General features: G+C 41.1%; 1 protein-coding gene across 2 annotated transcripts in view; it reads left to right on the top strand.

The window, feature by feature from the left end:
- Window positions 1-17,178, top strand: part of PAPPA2 (pappalysin 2) — a 203,653-nt gene extending 186,475 nt beyond the window's left edge. For both annotated transcript variants that reach the window (XM_040408294.1, XM_040408293.1), the window contains exons 22-23: window positions 14,198-14,296; window positions 16,575-17,178. In XM_040408294.1, the coding sequence (XP_040264228.1) occupies window positions 14,198-14,296; window positions 16,575-16,721 (246 nt within the window). In that variant the 3' untranslated portion in view covers window positions 16,722-17,178. The remainder of the gene's footprint in view (window positions 1-14,197; window positions 14,297-16,574) is intronic.
- Window positions 17,179-21,218: the final 4,040 nt, after the last annotated feature.

Raw genomic sequence — 21,218 nt, 5'->3', positions numbered from 1 at the left:
GTTTTGTAGTTGGGTCCAATTGATGGTCCAATACCATATTGTGGCACATTATACCGCCCCAGCAGAGCCAAATACCACAGTCCATCACAAAATACTGCTAGCAGCAGCACAAAATACATCTTTAAAAACTTCCGCTGTGAATAGGGCCCAGGTGGAGAAGACCTCAGAAGGCTGCAATGTCTTTGTCTGAGTTTAGCAACATCCCTAGCAACCAATAGGAAAGCTGCCTACCCCTTACTATATAAGAACCTCCCCAGCAGCCCTTGTCTACAGTTTTATAAAATTCAGAGAGAGAGCAGTGTTATTGCTGTGCTCTGTGCTTTCCACACTACATTAGATAGATAGTTAGATAGCTTATATATATATATATATATAGTACAGATAGTTAGTGGGAGATAGTCAGTGTAGGTTATGTCCTGATATAGTGTACCTGTTGCAGTGCAGGGTGTTAGGTAGTGTGATAGGTTCTGCTGTCCATACATACATGCAGACCATCTAAAATGTGAAGTTTCACGTATTGCGGCAAAATATTTGCATCATTAGTGCCGATTAGCGTAATCGCAAATATATTGGAGCACTCTAACTGCATATAAAGACATTTTTTATGTTCTGCCGTGCCAACCATTTTCTCCAGTCTCAGGAAACTTCTGGCAGCTTGGAGAATGTAGCAAAAGTGACCCACGCCTGTATTGCGCGCGCTTTATGCGAATATCACATTACCGATTTTCGCAATCAAGAAAATAATTATTGCCCCTGCCGCTCATCACTAGTCAAGACACAACCGCTAGATGACACCGGGAGCTCAGGCCTCTCGCTGCGACTCCTGCTGCCACGCCCCCTTACTCTGCTGCGACCTGTGCCTGCGCCAGAAACATTTAGGCCTCTGCCATTCCCCTGTGCAGGGCCTTGCACTTCTTTGTCTGACATACTGTTAGATCAAAAAATGACAATTAGAAATAGTTAGCAGCTTCTCCTACTGTCTTAGAATATGGACTGGTGCACACCTCTCGGTATCCCCCAATACTGAAGAAATCTGTATATGAAGAGTAGAAATGGAACGAGGGGCACTCAATAACTAGAGGCATATGGATATCAATACAAACGAGCAGGTATTGAAAAATGTCACTCTTTACTTGTAAATGGCATATGACATAAAACATAGGATCATACAGACATAAATCAATAAAACATCAAATCAATATAAATCCATAAAACATTAAAACAATAGAGCATAGGGCCCTCTATAGAGCCTCCTATCCTTGGTTCAAAGAAACCTCTATAGAGCTTCCGATTCTTAATTCCTGCACAAAGAAAGGCTCCTACTATGTGGAGCATATATCGTGCTCATATATTGTGCAGTCTCTGTTACGTTTATATAAATTCCACATGGATCACGATCATTGTGTAGTGCACCAACTTTTTTGTGGGTATATACGCGTATAGCACTATTTGAAACTTTGGCTTGTTGTCCTCACATACCGTCCTTTATAATTGAACGAACTGTAGTTAAGAGCTCTGGTTAAAGTTGCTCTAGTTGAATAAACTATAGTTCGGACCCTTCATACGAGGTGTAGCCAGTGCTCCGAACTATAGTTTATTCTACTAGAGCTCCTTTAACCAGAGCTCTCAACTACAGGTTGTTCAATTACGGTATGAGAGGACTGTACTTTTTCCTCTCCAATCGGAGTGCATTTTACATGGAACAGCTTTTCACTGTATTTTTTGCATGGCCAATTTATATATTCGTATAGATCATGTCCCCCCTTAGACATCTCTTCTCAAGACTAAATAAATTCAATTATTTTAATCTTTCTTCATAACTAAGACCCTCCATGCCCCTTATCAGTTTAGTCGCTCTCCTCTGTACTTTTTCCAGCTGCAGTGTGTCCTTTCTATGTACTGGTGCCTAGAACTGAACTGCGTATTCCAGATGAGGCCGCACCAACGCTTTGTAAAGTGGTAATATTACATCCCTGCCCCGCGAGTCCATGCCTCGTTTAATGCATGACAGTATCCTGGTGGCCTTAGAAGCAGCTGATTGACATTGTATACTATAATTTAATCTACCATCCCCAAATCCTTCTCTATAAGTGACTCTCCCAGTGTTACATCACCTAGGATATATGAAGCACAGAGATTATTACTACCAAGATGCATAACTTTATATTTGTCCACATTGAACCTCATTTGCCAAGTTTATGCCCAGTCACTCAGAGTGTTCAAGTCTGCTTGTAGTTTGGGGACATCTTCCATAGACTTTACAGTTCTACACAGCTTAGTGTCATCTGCAAAAATAGATATGGTGCTATTAATCCCCTGCTCAATATCATTAATAAATAAATTAAATAATAGAGGACCCAGCACTAAACCTTGAGGTACACCAGTTATAACCTGGGACCATTCTGAATAGGAATAATTGACCACAACTCTCTGGACACGGTCCTTCAGCCAGTTTTCAATCCAATTACAAACTATACTTTCTAAGCCTATAGGTCTATACCTGTGGAGGACCTAGATCCTTTTTTGAATATGGGCACCACATTTGCCTTGCCCCAATCACTTGGCACTGTACCAGTACCTAGAGAATCTTAAAAAATTATAAACAGGGGCACAGTAATGACTGAACTGAGCTCTTTAAGCACTCTTGGGTGTAATCCATCTGGACCCGGAGCCTTGTTCACATTTACCCTATTTAACTTCTCTTTGACCATATCTACAGTTAGCCAATTGAGTATATCACTGGATGTACTAACAGCCCCAGCACCACATATATCAGCTACTTTCTCTTCTTTTTTTTATATACAGAGCTAAAAAAAACATTTAGTAACTCTGCCTTTTCCTTATCTTCAGTAACTACCCCCCCCTTACCATTATTTAGTGTGTCTACCTGCTCAGACCTAGGTTTTTTAGCATTTATATATTTAAATAATTTTTGGGGATTTGTTTTGCTCTCTTTTGCTACCTGCTGTTCATTTAGTATTTTTGCTAATTTTATCTCCTTTTTACAGATTTTATTAAGCCCTTTGTAATCTTCAAACGCTACAGCTGACCACTCAGATTTGTATTTTTAGTTTTTTGAATCAGATAATTTTTATTCGTTTTCCAGAGGTACAATAATATGAATACCATTACATGTACATAATACAGTAAGAGATATACATAATCTCTGTTGATACACATTATCAAAGCAGTACCAGACATTCTGCATTTTATCCAGTAACAGTGCAAGATATTAAGAGGAATCTCTATCAGAGATTTGTATTTTTTAAATGCTCTCTTTTTGTATTTTATTGCCCTATTTTCAGTAGCTGTAAGCCATGGGGGTTTATTTTAGCTGTTTATACTTGTTACCTAAAGGGATACATTTTTTAGTGCAATTACTTAATGTAGATTTAAAGCTCTCCCATTTATCCTCAGTATTAGTATGTGACAGTAGCTGCCCTCAACCCAGGGAAATTAGCCTTTTTGAAATTCAGTGTCTTTGCTCTGCCTGACAGAGTTAGCTTTTTATAGTTTAGGGGAAATATAATTATATTGTGGTCACTATTACCTAGTGTTCCAGTAACATTACCAACAACATTACCAACAAGCTCTGCATCATTAGAAATTACCAGATCCAACAGAGCATTGCCCCAGTCTTCTACCTATTTTCCTAGCTAACCCCAGCCCCCACTAAATCCCCACTGTCCCCTTCTATAACCCACTCTCTATCTACACTATATTCCCCATTATTAGTATGACCTTACACCCCCCCGATCCTATTTTAAAAGCTCCTCCAGCCGTCTAACCATTTCTTCCCCCCAGGGCAGTTGCACTCTCCCCATTAAGGTGCAGCCCGTCCCTACCGTAGAGACTGTAACTGACCGAGAAGTCGGCCCAGTTCTCCATGAACCCAAACCCTTCCTTCCTGCACCAGCTTCTGAGACACTTATTTAACTCCCTAAGATCCCGTTGTCTCTCTAGTGACGCTCGTGGCACTGGTATTATTTCTGAAAACACTACCTTGGAGGTCTTGGACTTGAGCTTCTCACCTAGTTCTCTAAAATCGTTTTTAAGGACCTTCCATCTCCCACTGACTTTGCTTTCCCCAGCCCCACCCAGCAATCTGTCAATCTGATCTGCAATATGCCGATCCAGAGCACCCGGCAGACAACACACTGTTCGGCATTCACGGTCTCTGCGATGGATGACACTGTCTGTCCGCCTAATAATAGAGTCCCTACCACCAGCATCTGCCTGACCTTTGCTGCACTCCTTTTCCCATCCTTCCTGCAGCGTTCATCCTCCTGGTTTCTAGGAGAATCGCCCTGCTGCAGTGTTGCTGGCCCTGGGCTTTCATCCCTAATATCAGCCAAACAGGCATGTTTACTAGGGCGTGCCAGCTCAGGCCTAGCCTCCCTAGCACTTTTTTCTCTACCCCTTTTCCTACATTAACCCAACTGCTGATCTGATAGTCCTGATCTTTTCCTCCTCCTTCTACCTCCATTTCACTGACCCCAGTCAGTGCCTGCACAGTGAGGTCTAAGACTCTCTCCAGGTCTACAATGCCCATAAGTGTTTCAAGCTGCCTATTTAGATCCAAGATCTGGGCTTCCAAATATTCAATATTGCATCTGGTGCAAATGTATAAACCCTTGAAAGGCTCTTCAAGGTATGCATACATTGCAGGGCAATGTCCATGAAGCACATGTTTGAATGGGGATGAGCAGTAAAGAAGGAAAACAGTAAATATGAGTAAGAATTAGAATTAGACTCTGTCTGCTGTAGTTGGAGGACTAGCCAGAATCAAGCCAACAACACACAAAGAAATTCAAACCTTAGTTTCTTGCTCCGTGTCTTAAACTCTGGTTCTTTAAACTCCACCTAATCATCAGCCACTTGGTACAGCAAGTCTCCTGTAGAGCAAGCTCTGGGAGAGTTCAGTGGTTTAATTTATTACACCTGGAAACACAAGCCACTCTCCTTAACCAAGCAGAGAAAAAAATGGGTTTTAAATAGCAGTACTAAAATTCAAGTACTTAACTTTCAAGGATCTCTGCTTCAAACCACCCTCAGCCACCTGCAATCATTTGTACGAAATCAAACTCAGCACCAAAAGTCTACTTAATCAGCAGCCACTTGGTACAGCAAGCCTCATGTGAAGCAAAAACATATTCAAGTTAGTTATATAACGGACATTGACATAAAGTCCAGACATTTAGCTTTCATTTGAGGGTATCCCCATTAAAATTGGATAAAGGGTTTAGGAATTTCAGCTCCTCTACCTGTGGCACCGTGTTTTTAAAGGGACCAAAAGTAGTTGGACAACTGATTCAAAGGCTGTTTCATGGGAAGGTGTGGGCAATTCCTTCATTATTTAATTCTAAATTAAGCACATAAAAGGCATGGAGTTAATTTGAGGTGTGGTGCTTGCATTTTGAAGATTTTTCTGAGAAGTAAACACGCGGTCAAAGGAGCTCTCCTTGCAGGTGAAATAAGCCATCCTTCATCTGCGAAAACAGAAAAAACCCATCCGAGAAATTGCTACACTATTAGGAGTGGCAAAATCTACAGTTTGGTACATGCTGAGAAAGAAAGCACTTGTGATATCAACAATGCAAAAAGACCAGGGCGCCCAAGGAAGACAACAGTGGTGGATGATCGTAGAATAATTACCATGGTGAAGAGAAACCCCTTTACAACAGCCAACCAATACAGTTCACAATACTCTCCAGGATAAAGGCATATCAATATCCAAATCTACCATGAAGAGAAGACTGCATGAAAGTAAATACAGAGGGTTCACTGCACGGTGCAAGCCTCTCATAAGCCACAAGAATAAGAAGGCTAGATTGGACTTTGCTAAGAAAAATCTTAAAAAACCAGCACACCTCTGGAAAAAAATTATTTGAACAGATGAAACCAAGATCAAGCTCTGCCAGAATGATAGAAAGAAAAAAGTATGGTGAACGCATGGTACAGCACATGATCCAAAGCATACCACATCATCTGTAAAACATGGCGGAGGCAGTGTGATGGCTTGGGCAATGGGCATGTATGCTGCCAGTGGCATCGGGTCCCTAGTGTTTTTTGATGATTTGACACAGGACAAAAGCAGTCGGATGAATTCTGGGGTTTTCAAAGACATACTGGGTGCTCAAATCCAGCCAAATGCAGCCAAACTGATTAGTCGGCGTTTCATAATACAGATGGACAATGACCCAAAACATAAAGCCAAAGCAACCCAGAAGTTTATTAAAGCAAAGAAGTGGAATATTCTTGAATGGCCAAGTCAGTGTCACTACCAGAGCTTTGAGACGTTCTCACAGCTCTGTTTCTCCACCCCTGTGATGATGTCACTACTAGAGCTTGGAGGAGTTCTCACTGCTCTGTTTCTCCGCCCCTGTGATGAGGTTTTTACTTTCTGTTTCCTTCCTCCCAGCTGTTCCTCCTGCGTTTGATTTCCCTGCCTTTAAATCACCCCTCCTCCTTTTGTAGGGTGTGGATTATATTTCTCATTTGAGTTGTAGCTCTTGCTTGAGTATCTTCACTTGTAAGCTATCATTTCACTGGACCTGTGTTCTGCTGCAGCAAGTACTCCGGATATTGCCAGCTGTCTTTGGATCCGTCTTCTCTGCTGCTGCAGCTCCTTCAGCTAAGTGTGCAGACATTGTAGTGTATCTGTTTATTTTCTGACTGGATCTGAGGCGACCACGGTTCCCTCCATATACTGAGCAGGGCACCGGTGGCCGTGCCCCTTCCACTATTGTAGTGGTTACAGTGGTCATCAGTCTTAGGTACGCGGGCATGCCTCGTTCCACCATTTGGATCCGGGCATGTGCTTTAGCAGCATAGGGAGAGCTTTGAGGGTCTGACAGGGGTCACCCTTTATCCTCCCTAGTTTGGGTCCGGTCAGTAGCTCTATTTACTGTGTATGCTCTTGTTGCTCACATACAGCCGTGACAGTCAGTTACCTGATCTGAACCCAATAGAGCATGCATTTCACTTGTTAAAGACTAAACTTCAGACAGAAAGGCCCACAAACAAACAGCAACTGGAAAGCTCTGCAGTAAAGGCCTGGCCGAGCATTCAAAAGGAGGAAACACAGCGTCTGGTGATGTCCATGAGTTCAAGACTTCAGGCAGTCATTGCCAACAAAGGGTTTTCAACCAAGTATTAGAAATTAACATTTTATTTACAATTATTTAATTTGTCCAATTACTTTTAAGCCCCTGAAATGAAGGGATTGAGTTAAAAAAAATGCTTTAGTTCCTCACATTTTTATGCAATTATTTTGTTCAACCACTGAATTAAAGCTGAAAGTCTGAACTTCAACTGCATCTGAATTGTTTTGTTCGAAATCCATTGTGGTAATGTACAGAACACAAATTAGATTTTTTTTTGTCTCTGTCCAAATATATATGGACCTAACTGTATAACTGCACCACCAAACAGCAAATAATATATATTTTTTTGCCACTAATAATGCCAAAAAGGGCTTTAGAACATATAACTGCACCACTGAATAGCAAATAAGCCCTTTCTTTTTACCACTTATACACGCCACAAAAGGCTTTTGAACATATAACTGCACTGCTGAACAGCATATAATATATATATTTTTTTGCCACTAATACACGCCAAAAAGTGCTTTAGAACATGTAACTGCACCGCTGAATGGCAAATATATATATTTTTGCCACGAATACACGCCAAAAAGGGCTGTCATTTTCTCACTTCACCACACAACGGCAAATACTTTTTTTTGTGCCACTAATACACACCAAAAAGGGCTTTAGAACATATAACTGCACCGCTGAACGGCAAATAATATATATATATTTTTTTCCACTTATACATGCCACAAAAGGCTTTCGCAGTATTTTGTGCTGCACTGTGTTTTCGGTTCAGCTAAGGCAGTAAATTGCTCTGCAATATGGTATTACTGGCCCTGCCTATTTTGTTGGCCCTGCCTTATTATGTTGCCATGCATTCTGACAGTTTGGACCTACTTACTAAATAGGACCACTTTTATGTTTTTCCCAGGGTCACTTTAGTTCCCAGTCTGTCCCTGACTTGCTGCATTTGTCAAAAAAAGTAAAAAAACAACAACATATGAAATACTTATAATCTGGATTCCGTTATAAAATGGTTATAGCGGAAAATAACGGAATCCATAAGATGGAAGTCAAAACGAAAGCCTTTAGAGGCATTCCATTTTGATCCGTCTTAATAGAAGTCTGTGGGGAATCATAACGGATCCGTCTGGGTCCTGTTATGGAAGACGGAAAACATAGTCCGGTCGACTGGACTTTTTTCTCCGTTCTGCATAACGGAAACCAGACGGATCTGTTATGCTTCCCCATAGACTTCTATTAAGATGGAAAGCAGAACGTAATGCCTTTTAAAGGCGTCCGTTTTGCATTCCATCATAACACAAGTCTATGGGCAGCATAACGGATCCATTCTTCCGTCTTATGGATTCCGTTATTTTCCGTTATAACCATAATCCAGAACACAAATGTGAACCCACCCTAATTATGCTTTGGTATACCATAGAAACACCTGACAAAAATATTGAAAAACACTGAAGCAAACTTTGGCCATGACTGTACACCCTGCTGTTATTATACAATGCAGAATGGAAGTGTGTGGTTATAACATTTTATTAAATAATTAAAGCAGTTTAAAATTCGAATTGGCTCATTATTTCTGCTACATAGTTTAATCAAGTTAATGACACTAATGTTAAAGCCATAGGACATCCCTTTTTAGCAAGTAACTATAGGAAATACCACAATTAAAAATTGTTGGGTCTACAAGAAAATGTCTTCCTTTATAAGACACTCACACACGGATGTAATTTAGTATTATAGTAATCTCAGCCAATAATAATCCTCTCTACTAAAGACAGTTTACTGCCGTAGAAGAGAAAATTACTTTTTTTTCCCAAAAAATCATCAGCAGTTTTCCCTCGAACAATCCCCTCTAAGCCGACACATGCTCAGTCTGCTACATTTGCATTAAATTTCTTTATAATATTTTTCATGTAGGATTTATGTTTTCTTAATTCAGACAAAATGAGATCATTGAAGAGTCTTTTGTTTTTGTGCTCTTGAAGCTGCTAAACTCCAAAAATCCTCTGTGCCGACAAAGATGAGACTTTCTGGCAGCAATACAGCTTTGAAAGTACGGAGCCATATGTCAGCTGAACTGACGGGTTTATAAGCACATGTTCTGGGATTTACTAAGTGTCAATGACTTCAGTGGCAATTTATTTCCAAATCAGGGTGTGATATCTCTCATTAGTGCCTGGTGAATCTGCTCCGTGGAGAGTGATTTACTTTTGCAAAGAGATCGAATGATCTTTGAAAAAGGAAATTAAACACAACCATCTTTTTTGAACATAAAATCTTGCAACATTTTCAGAGAATATAAATTCCCGGGAAATAGAGAATATTACGTGAGATTTAGATTGGGGTATCATTTGATTTTGACTTGTGCCATATATAATGTTTTATATTGAATTTTACGCAAGAGTAAGGGACATGTTAAAATACTTCAAATCATAATTATGGAACTTTATGTCTGGCTTCGCTCTCTGCTAAATGTCAGGTAGCCATCATACTCGGTTGAGGTTGTCAAGTGGGACATAAGTTGCAGATGCCTGTCTAGGTAATATTGTTATTGATGGTGACTAATCAGACAACCAGCAATGCAAGTAGCAAATTCATTTATATAAAGTGCATACACGCAGGGAGATGGTCAGCAAGTCAGTGCTAGGATCAAGGCTGTTGACGGAGATTGCCAGTGTTACCAGTGTCACTATCAGCCTGCTAGGTTTTGGGACTGAATTAAATCATGTTTGTACTGACCAACCATTAGAATAGTATAGGTTGCTAGGAACCTACTGAATGTGTTTTACTTGCATATAAAAATGGGGCCCAGTCATTCAGCTAATTTGGACCATGTAGCCCTGCATATGAGATCCCTAATGCTCTGCACGGCAGCTTATTCTCCCTCAAAACCAATGAACGACTTCCATAGCTCTCATAGACTTCAATGGAGAAAGCCTATATGTTGCCACCACCAGATCCCTCAGCTTGCAGAATGCATGGGACCATCTTTCCTCTGAAAGGTGAGGGTCCAACGGATCAGGCATCCATGGCATGTCCCATGTTCTAAGGTGGGAAAAACCCATGTAATGATATCCATATTAGGAACTGTCATCAATTTGTATAGCCTATAGTTGGGAGTGAGATAACAAGAGCTCAGGCCAGGAAGGTAGGATCAGTCATAGTTTATTTTTGCAAAAGGCCGTGTGACATTGTAAGAGCCATTTATGCAGTTGACTATACATTTGGAAGTCACTAACAGGCAGTAGGCCAGGAATCCACATAAAACACAAAATAACCGTGTGAGGCAAGAGGACTAAATCACAGGCAACTGTGGTCAGCGGTTGCCACCTTCAGGAAGCAGAAAACGCCAGTGCCGATCCTGATTGGTCTAGCGTCCATGATAGGCTGATCAGCTCCACCATCAGCAGGGCTGGTTGCCACAGAGAGAGTAACGCTGAAGGCGTGGGAACGAGGCCGGGTAAGTACATGACACTTAGCAGACACTTATGGCATATCCCATAAATATTCCATGTGTTTAAAGTGGGAAACCCCTTTTAAGGTGGGTCTATAGTTACGTTTAGTATACTAAGAGGCCATCATTTGTATACTCTACGAAGACTTGAATACTTTTCAAACTACTGAAACTTCTCACATTCTCCCAGAATATTTTATGTTTGCGCAATCGGCGAGTTAGCTATAATTCTCCTTTAGTACCCCACTAATTTCAATAAACACGTTTAATTGTAGAACTGGTGCTAAAAGATTTTTTGTTTGAAAATCACTGGTGTTCTAGCTGGTACAACCATATTTTTTTCCATGTGTTGCCTCGAGCGCAATCAACTTTGTGAGCTGCATACAAATGTGATGTATTAACTGTTAATGTTGTTTCTATTCCGATCCGTCCCTTCTAGTTGAAAACCTTTAATATCGAACTCTGTTCTGTGCAGAATAAGATTTTTCAGTATTGTACATTTATAGATATTTACTGTATCTGGTGTTTTGTACATATCCGAACTACATGGCCATGTTACTAGTTTATGAAGTTTTTATTGGCATTATTATTTTATTATAGTATATGTGCGCTTTTCAAGTACTTTGGCTGAAATACCAAGAAATTAAGCAATTAAAACAAAAAATATATATAATTAGCTGAATCCCTCTTGTTGCAAATAGAATGACCCTGACAGCGGGCCAGAAAGTTAAATTTGATGGTCTAATGTTTTCTATGCAGTCAACTGGCTATATATAGGCTGTGTGTCAGTATCCTATAACTCCAATCCCATGGGCAGATTATTGAGGAGGTGTATAGTTTTCTGGTAGGCACTAATGGCTTCCTTGCCCTTTGTTACTCACAGTTTTAGTATTTGGGAATTGCACTGAAAGGTTGCACTTGAGGTTTTTTCAAAGAAACAATGCCACTCATTGACATGCTATGTCAGGTTTTGCAGCTCTGTCTTATCTAATTGAATGGAGCTGAGCTGCAATATCAGACATCTAATAGACAAGAGTGGCACTGTTTCTAGAGAAAAAAATAAAACCTGTTCTCCTAATTTCAGACAAGCCCTTTAATGCCGTTAGAGACCATGTTAATCAATGTACTCTAAAAAGGGGAGGTGCACTTTAAAGAGATACAATTTTAGCAAATCTGCATGGATGAGTAAGAACCTACTGTAGATGTGCCCACCCTTACTTTTGCTAAAATTTGGTCAAGGACTCCAATTTATCTTGAAAGCACAGTAATGGCTAACCTCTGGCACTCCAGCTTTGGTGAAACTACGACTCCCAGCATGCTCCATTCATTTCTATGGAGTTCTGAGAACAGCCAAGCAAGTGTACATCTTGGGAATTTTAGTTTTACCACAGCTGGAGTGCCAGAGGTTAGCCATCACAGTGCTAGCATATCCTGGACAGGTTGCAATGCACAACACAACCACTAGGTGTCCGCACATGGACAAATATAGGATAGAGCTCTGATGACACAATATCACAAAGTCATGCTGGTTTGAAAAGATGGTCATCTCATAATATACTGTATATATATATCAAGACATGTCCAGCCAAGAGGAAAAGTAAGTAAGGAGGGACAGATCTGTATGATTGCCTCATGCAAGAGTTTCCTTAAAGGGGTATTCCAGCCTAAGGCATGTATTGCCCCTCTACTGGATAAGTGATAGATGCCAGGTCGGCAAGGAGTCCAACTCTGGAACCCAATTTCATTAGAACAGGCGATCCTAGTGTCCTATCCACAAGACAACAGCCTGGAGGAGTTTGAGCAGACTGGCGGTCATGCATGTGCCCTGTGCTCCATTTAAAGCCTATGGGACTGATTGAAAGTGCCTAGTCTTGTGGCTCAGTGGGATTGGTAAACATGGTCATACAGGTGATTGGTGTGGTGCCCAGTGGTCGACCGCCATGGAGAAAGCATTTACTGTATTACCCATCCAGTGGATAGGTGATAAATATTTTAGGCTGGAATGGCCCTTTAATTAGGGAAAAAGAAATACCAATATTATGCCTGTTTCTACCCAGCATGCTTGCCGACCAGATTTCTTTTACTTAGTAGTGCAGACAGTTGGGCCATGTATGTTTCATCCTTAATACCCCCTTTTGTAAATCCCTATAATTTGTCCTCTTTTGCTTAAAGGGCATCTTCCAGAATCAACCCTATTAAACCAGCCATAATGCCTGGTCGGGCTGACCCTGCTTATGAAAAATATATCTTTCTTCTCTTGATCCATAGCTGCATTTTATAAATAATTTTTAAAAAAATATGCAAATTAGGGATAGTTATACCAAGTGATGAGCCTTAGCCATTGCTTATTTCTTCCTCTCTGCGTCCCCCTCCGCTTAACGGGCAGGGCCAGGTATCCAAGTGGAGAAGAGGGTCCAGTGAAGCTGAGTGGAGGAGCTAAGGTGCAACCAGTGGCTACGGCCCATCCCTTGGTGCACTTATATCTAGTTAGAATAGTGTAAAAATATATATATATTTTTCCTAAGCGCATTAATGGATCAAGGGAAGAAAGGTATGATGTTTTTAATCAGCAGCACCAGCCATATGAGGGATTATGGTTGGTTTAATTGGGTTGATCCTACTGACAGATGCACTTTACAACTGACATGTGCCAGAAAAACTCTACTTTGGTCCACTTCCATGTATTTACATACAGGTGAAACTCGAAAAATTAGAATATTGTGCAAAGTTCATTTATTTCAGTAATGCAACTTAAAAGGTGAAACTAATATATGACTTAGACTCATTACATGCAAAGTGAGATATTTCAAGCCTTTATTTGTTATAATTTGGATGATTATGGCTTACAGCTTATGAAACCCCAAAGTCACAATCTCAGGTCCCCTTTTCTCAGGGGGTATGGATTAATTAGCTGACTAGAGTGTGACACTCTGAGCCTAGAATATTGAACCTTTAAACAAAATTCTAATTTTACGCTGCATTAATGCAATTCCTTTTAATTTGCATTACTGAAATAAATGGACTTTTGCACGATATTATAATTTTTAGAGTTTCACCTGTACTTATCTACAAACTATGCAACATGGTTTACGGAATATCATCTCCTATATGTTGACGAAAGCCGTTACAATTTGAGGTTTCTCTGGTATTGTCTCATTTTTGGACCAAAGACCTCTGTGAGGTCTCTGGAATACAATCTATTGTCCGCCTCTTGTTTAAACCAATGTTTTCCGCTGCAAAGTCTCCCCTTATCTCTATAAAAACAGATTGCAGCATGCAGAGCATTGGGTCTCGCCGCATCCAGCATTTTACCTTCCCTTTGACAAGCAATTTGGATTTGCCTATTGTTTGTACACTATGTAAATGGCTGTGTTCAGTTCAGCATCTTCTTCTGTTACAGAAGGCGACATAACAGATGCTGAAGCTCTCACAATATCTCCCGTTTATCCACCTACACATCAGCAATGTATCTAACAGACAATGCATTTCATCTGAACAATTTTCTTCCAGCAATAGGAAAAAAAAATATTGTTCTCGCTCTACCCTTAGAGTCAAGGCTGTAAAGGTTACGTACTTTCTATTGATTTCCTTGGTGTATTGTGAGGACTGACTCTGTGTTTCTGTGTAGCCCTTTCAAGCAGATGACTGGTGTGACACAATTAATAACCGAGCGTATTGTCAGTATGACGGAGGGGACTGCTGTGCCTCCACTTTGTCCTCAAATAAGGTAAGGAAACAATTCCACTAGCAGGTCATATATATCCCATTCCACAATGTACCCTTTCTGTATGCACACAATTGCATCATTCTGGCGCCATCGCCATTCATCCGGTGTGAAATGGAAATCATTTTTTAGAGGTGTGAAGAATAGAGGTGGCTGCCTCTTGTGTTCCTGATATCAGCCACAGTTTTATAGTCGGCAGTATATAGAGTGAAGCCACCGTTTTTTGGGGTTGGGATGGTTTTCTGCAAATCATGTAAGTCATCCACACACCCTTAATAATGCTAATATAATACTAAGAATTCAGTATGTTATTTTGTGCAATAAGACCCCTGAATCCTGCACTTTGTTCAGCTGTTCTACGCTATATCAGCTTCATTTTACAAGAATGCAACCATCATGCTAGATGGAGCTGTGTTTTCATGATGAGTCTCATGCAATGTTTCCAAATTGGTGGCTCGTGAGCCATATGTGAGTCCCAGCCTATTTGCCCGTGGTTCTTGCCAGAAATTTCTAGACAGTCTGCAAAAATGGCAGTATTTTTCCTGTGTCTGTGAAAAAAATAGATTTTTTTTGAGGCTGGTGGTACTTGACTAGATTATTTTGGTGGTAATTATTATCATTTTACAGCTCAGAGTAAATGCTGATATTGAGTTCTCATCAGTATATTGAGCTATAGATATGTATTGCTTATAGTCTTTATCATTTATTATTGTTTTACAATTTGTCTGTAAAAAAATATTGTCTGTCTGTGATTTTAGTAAAGTTGACCACAAAAACCCTGGTTCTTGGGCTTTTTGGGTACTAAAGTGCATCAATGGCTGTAGAGACGGGCTAGGTAATATTGTTCTTTTAAATGGATCTAGGACTTTCAGCCTATACCTGCACAAGATGGCTTACCAGTAAATTGCCTTACTATAACTGCTATACAAAAAGTTAGTGAATGGTTGTAATGAAATGAGCGAAAAAATTCAAAAAAAAATTCAAATTCGAGAAAGTAATAAAAAGATAAAAACAGAGAATTACCAAGAGAGAAAATAATGAGTCCTAGGATAGCTCAAAGTTTCATGCACAAATGTTTAGGCTAATTGGATCACTTTTGATTCTGGTTGAATGGATTTCGACCTGAATCAAACCAGTTGACTGATTCAATTGAATGGAACCCTAATAAAAAATTTTGCGGTTCACGCATCTCTAGTTGTAATTTTTTTACAAGATGTCTGACCACATCATAGACAAAAGGAAGGTGAAGATGAGTGGGGCAGTTAAAGACCTGAGCACTGATCCTCCTGAGCAAAGCAATGCAGAATGACGCTCAACAGAAAATAAACCTGCCCGTCATGGTCAGGAGGCGGGGTAGGGCGAGGCTAAAGAGTGTCATCGGATTCATCTCCGTTGCAGTGCTAGTGCACACTGCAATGCTCATCTTCTAAGTACTGAATACTAGCCCAGAAGTGACAGTCCACTGAAATAAGTCAGTGTAGTGATTCATTTCGGCGTACCTGCTGGTCTAGGGCAGTAAAGGACTTAATGTTAATGTTTCTGGTGGTCTAGGACAGTAAATGGGATCATGTCAGAATCAGTGGTGTTCCAGGACAGTGAAATGGGTAATGTCAACATCTCTACTAGGTCAGTGAAGTGGTTAATATAAGTATACCTGTTGGTCTTGGGCAGTGAGGAGGTTAATTCCAATATATTTGGTGGTCTAGGGCAGTGAATAGGCTTAATGCATGGAACCTTGATGGTCTAAAACGGTGAAGGTTAATGTAAGTATTCCTACAGTTTATGGTGGTTAAGGCTGCATTCATACGTCCGTGGTGTGTTGCGGACCCGCAAATTGCGGGTCCGCAACACACCAGCCCGGCACCCCCATAGAAATGCCTATTCTTGTCCGCAAGCTGCGGACAAGAATAGGACATGCTCTATCTTTTTGCGGAGCTGCGGACCCAAAGATCGGGGCCGCGCACCGCAAATGCGGATGCGGACAGCACACTGTGTGCTGTCCGTATCCATTCCGTCCCCATAGAGAGTGACTGGGTCCGCACCCGTTCCGCAAAATTGAGGAACGGATGCGGACCCATTTTGCGGACGTGTGAATGGAGCCTTATTATTCTAAGATCCATGATAGGAGGAAAGTGGAGAGGTCAATGGTGCATAGTGATGATTCAGCTTCCTGTTTCTTACCTGCACCAATCATAGAGATGAGAACAGGGAGGAGATAGAGAGGACTGTTCAGCATTATACTATATTTAGACTTACTTAGACCTATTGTTTCATGTTGCAGGGTCAAGTCATTCCTTTTGGGGCTGAGTGCGAAAAGGATGAGTGTACATGTCGTGATCCAGAAGCTGAGGAGAACAGATTTCAAAGAACTAACTGGCCAGCACACCCATCACCAGAAATTGGAGAGATGCCTCCATCACCGACTTGAGAGACTTCTATGAAAGGACAAATTTCATGGTTAACAGATGTGTCAGCTTGATTCCTATCAACACACGGGGTCTTCACTACTAAGATATTTTAAGCAGATCATAAATCCAGATGACCTGGATAGAATATGAAAGAGGAAACAGAAGTTTGCAAACGTGTTCTCAGAATTATGGTCAAGATGTACGCACAGAAACTTTATGATATCCTTACCTCCGTCTGTTATTTACCAAATGTAGACTGCTATTCTGGAGCACTTTTATTCATTGCATTCCATCATCCGCCCATTCAGTATAGACTGAGTTGTAATCAAAGGCAGATATCATACCGTACGTGTCTCAGTGTTTTGTCCAGTCATTTGCATGACCATCGTATGTTGTGTATATTGGATTTGTAATGGACTAGCAATTGTCAGTATCCCTGCAGTCCACAGTATTTTATAAGATTATAATATATTAATAAATACAAGGGTATTAACATATATCTGATGTTTGTAATATTTTAGTTCTTTGATATCATCTCACAATTGCATGTTAAGGGAAGTTTTTACCACTGCAGAAATTTCCTTTTTGGCAGTTTCAATTCCTGTGTTTGGCTTCTTCTAGCAAATGTTTTTGGAAACCAGCACATGCACAGTAGGTGAACCAAACCCTGAAAAAACATAAATAACACAAATGCATTTAACCCAGAGTGTACACACAGCTACAGTATGTCTACAAAGTGTTCCCTAAACTGCTGTCATAATTAGTTTGAAGAGGACCTTTCACTACAATAAAAAATCGAAACTAAGCATACAGACATGGAGAGCGGCGCCCAGGGATCTCCCTGCACTTACTATTATCCCTGGGCGCCGCTCCGTTCTGCCGGTATAGGCTCCGGTATCTTCATATTTTCGGCTCAACTGAGTGGAGCCTGCCGACGTCTCCTTCTCCCGGGCTGAAGTGCTGGCCAATCACAGCGCTCAGCTCATAGCCTGAGAGAAAAAAAAAACTCTCAGGCTATGAGCTGAGCGCTGCGATTTGCCAGCGCTACAGCCCGGGAGAAGGAGACGCTGGCAGGCTCCACCCAGTTGAGCTGAAAATATGAAGATGCCGGAGCCTATACCCAGAGAACGGAGCGGCGCCCAGGGATAATAGTAAGTGCAGGGGGATCCCTGGGCGCCGCTCTACATGTCTGTATACTTAGTTTAGATTTTTTATTGTAGTGAAAGGTCCTCTTTAAGAGAGATCTTGCAGACAAACCACTTTTTCTTTTCCACACTCTTATCCATCTTTGGCTAGAGAACAGCTAGGTGAACATGCCTGATGTCACACACACACACACTGAACAGAAAGTTCTGGAGAGGCGTCGGGCTTAACCAGCCACACTGAAATGCCGACAGAAGAACTGCTTTCACTCCTATGGGTCCCTGCCCTTGGTTCCCACAGTCACTTTCTCTCCCACTCACTTGAGATCTGCCTTCCAACCTTTTCAACTTGCTCATTCTACTTCAGGCAAATGAGTTTCCCTCTATTTACCCATTGAGACAGAGCTTAGCAGTTCAGACAAGTGTTGAAGGACCTGTAGAGACCGGTGTGATGTCACAATGTGGACGGAGCTTGCGTTCTATGTGTGTGAGAGGTTAATGTTTCCCCTTTAGTCAAATACTAGGAGTTGTAGTTGTTTCCTAATTCTCACTCCTTGTAATGTCCTCTGATAGCCTATAATAACATCTTAGAAATGCTGGGAGCTGTAGTTTCTTTCTCATATCCTTCTCCATGTAATGGCCACTGATGCCCCACAATAACAGTCTGAACATGCTGGCAGTTTTAGCTCTCTCTTTTATACTCCGCACCATGTACTGTCCACTGATGCCCCATAATAACAGTCTAATCATGCTGGGAGTTGTAGTTCTCTTCTTTTATACTTCTCTCATGATATTGGCCACTTATGCCCCATAATAACAGTCTGGATATGCTAGTTATCTCCTTATATTCCTCTCCCTGTAATGGCCACTGATGCACCATAATAACCGCCTGTTAGAAGCCACCTTGTCGGTAGCAGATGGGCCAGACATATTTTTGATAAAATAAAAAAAACAATGTGTGCAAAGAGCTTTTAATTTTCATAAGTTAAAAGGGGTGTCTCATCATGGACAATAGGGGCATATCGCTAGGATATGCCCCCATTGCCTTATAGGTGCGGGTCCCACCGCTGGGACCCGCACCTATATCGAGAACGGAGCCCCGCATGCCGCCCACCATTCATTTTCTATGGGGCCGGCCCCATAGAAATGAATGGGAGCGGGGGCTGCGCATGCGCGGTATGCTCCCATTTACTTCTATGGGGAGCCGGCTTGGTGGTGGCCGGACCAGAGTCCTCCAGCCACCACCTTGCGGGGCTCCGTTTTTGATATAGGTGCGGGTCCCAGCGGTGGGACCCGCACCTATAAGACAATGGGGACATATCATCCCATGATGAGACAACCCCTTTAAGTATGGCAGTATTGCAGTTTCAATTATTCATATTTTCAGTGCTTGTGTGTTTGTCCATAAAGCAGTGTGCTTGTAGTGCTTGTTTGCTCTTGGATTGCAGCCATGTTTGCTTGCATCTGAATTCTGGAGGTGCTGATCTAACTCTCTTTTCATCTGCCCCATAATAACACTCTGGACATGTTGGAAGTTGTAATTCTGTCCTCTTATACTCCTATCCCTATAATGTCCACTGATGCCCCATAATAACAGTAATAAAGACTAATCACTAGAGAGTAAGAGCGAATAGATTTTTGACAGATGAGGAAGGTTTCCACTAGAACAGTCATTTTCTCTCACTGAGTGTTGCTACAAATAGTTGTCTGGGTTATATTTGTAGGGAGGGGGATTTGTCTTGGTATATTTAGTATTCTGTAGTTTATTTCAGTTCCACATGGTTGTAACCAAATCTATTTTGTACTATTAACTTCCAACAAAATGGCCACTCTTTCTGTGTAGACAAAAGTTATCCAGACTAAAGACAGCTCCTCCTCCTATACTTCATGGCTCACATGCACTACTAGCATGAGAGGGGGAAGAGGGATGGGAAGAAGACACGGCGACAGCTTGAGAGAACAATGCACTGTTTTTCTATTGTATTTTTTATGGTCTGCTATTGTGATATTTAACAAAACAAGAGCAAATAACAAAGACACATAAGGAGATTATGTTACGTTTTGATGGTTTTTCTTTTTTTGTGTTTGGATTCTGGCTTTAGTTCCCCTTTAAAGGGAAGTGAATGGTTGCTGAGCTGAAGCTCTATAGGACTGGCTAGAAACTGAATTTCATTTTTTTTATGCCCAGATTTTCACTTGATTAAATTTCTAATGAAGATTTTGCTCTATATAGTGATTGTTTTTTCTCTATGGCTTACATGTGCTCATATTTATATAATCAAAGCTGATTGTTTTTTTGTATCCTTTTAAGATAAGGCTACTTTCACACTAGTGTTTTTGGCGGATCCGTCATGGATCTGCAAAAACGCTTCCGTTACAATAATACAACCGCATGCATCCGTCATGAACGGATCAGGTTGTATTATGTCTTACATAGCCAAGACGGATCCGTCATGAACGCTATTAAAAGTCAATAGGGGACTAATCCATTTTCTATTGTGTCAGAGAAAACGGATCTGTCCCCATTGACTTACATTGTGTGTCAGGACGAATCTGTCTCACTCCGCATCCCAGGATGGACAGGCAGGTAGCGTTCGGTGTCCGCCTCTAGAGCGGAATGGTGACTGAACGGAGGCAAACTGATGCATTCTGAGCGGATCCTTTTCCATTCAGATCAGTTTTTGACCGCTTCTGAGAGCCGATGACGGATCTCACAAACGGAAAGCCAAAACGCGAGTGTGAAAGTAGCCTAAGACATCTGCATCTGTACTCTTTACATTGAATATAGCTCTGACGAGGGGAACCCTTTTTTTTTTCTAAATCCCTTTTGATTAATTTTCAAAATTTGCAATTGAAGTGATAAATTTAAGTGTTTTTGAGGCTCATATTGATGACCTACTGTAGAATAGCGGGAAGATTAACACCCAACAACCCCACAGATCAGCTGTTCCTTAAAGCCTCATGCATGGTAACTAGCACATAAAAAATGAATCCATAAGCACAAAGCTGTTCAAAGTGTAGTGTGAATGAATGAATGTAACCCAGCATGGCCACTACACTTCTGGATCGATTTAAAGTGCTAGTTCTGGCGTGGGAGACTGCAGGGAACAGCTGATCATTGGTGGTGCAGGGTGTCTGACCCCCACAGATCGGATATTGATGACCTGTTCTGAGGATAGGTCATCAATATCAGGAGCCTAGAAAACCGCATTAATGTATAAATTAAGAATCACATTTTTAACATATTGTTTTTGTCTTCTTTGCCATTTGGTGGGGTTTTCCACCTACCAGGTGCCATTTATTATACCGATGTTTTTATATGTGCCATATCAGTTGTGTCCGGCCAGCTATATTAGGCCAGGAGATGGATTGGAC

This window comes from Bufo bufo, chromosome 9 (genome assembly GCF_905171765.1).
Source record: "Bufo bufo chromosome 9, aBufBuf1.1, whole genome shotgun sequence".
Taxonomy (NCBI): Eukaryota; Metazoa; Chordata; class Amphibia; order Anura; family Bufonidae; genus Bufo; species Bufo bufo.
Note: the sequence above shows the minus strand (reverse complement) of the source record. Positions and strands in the feature narration are given on the sequence as shown.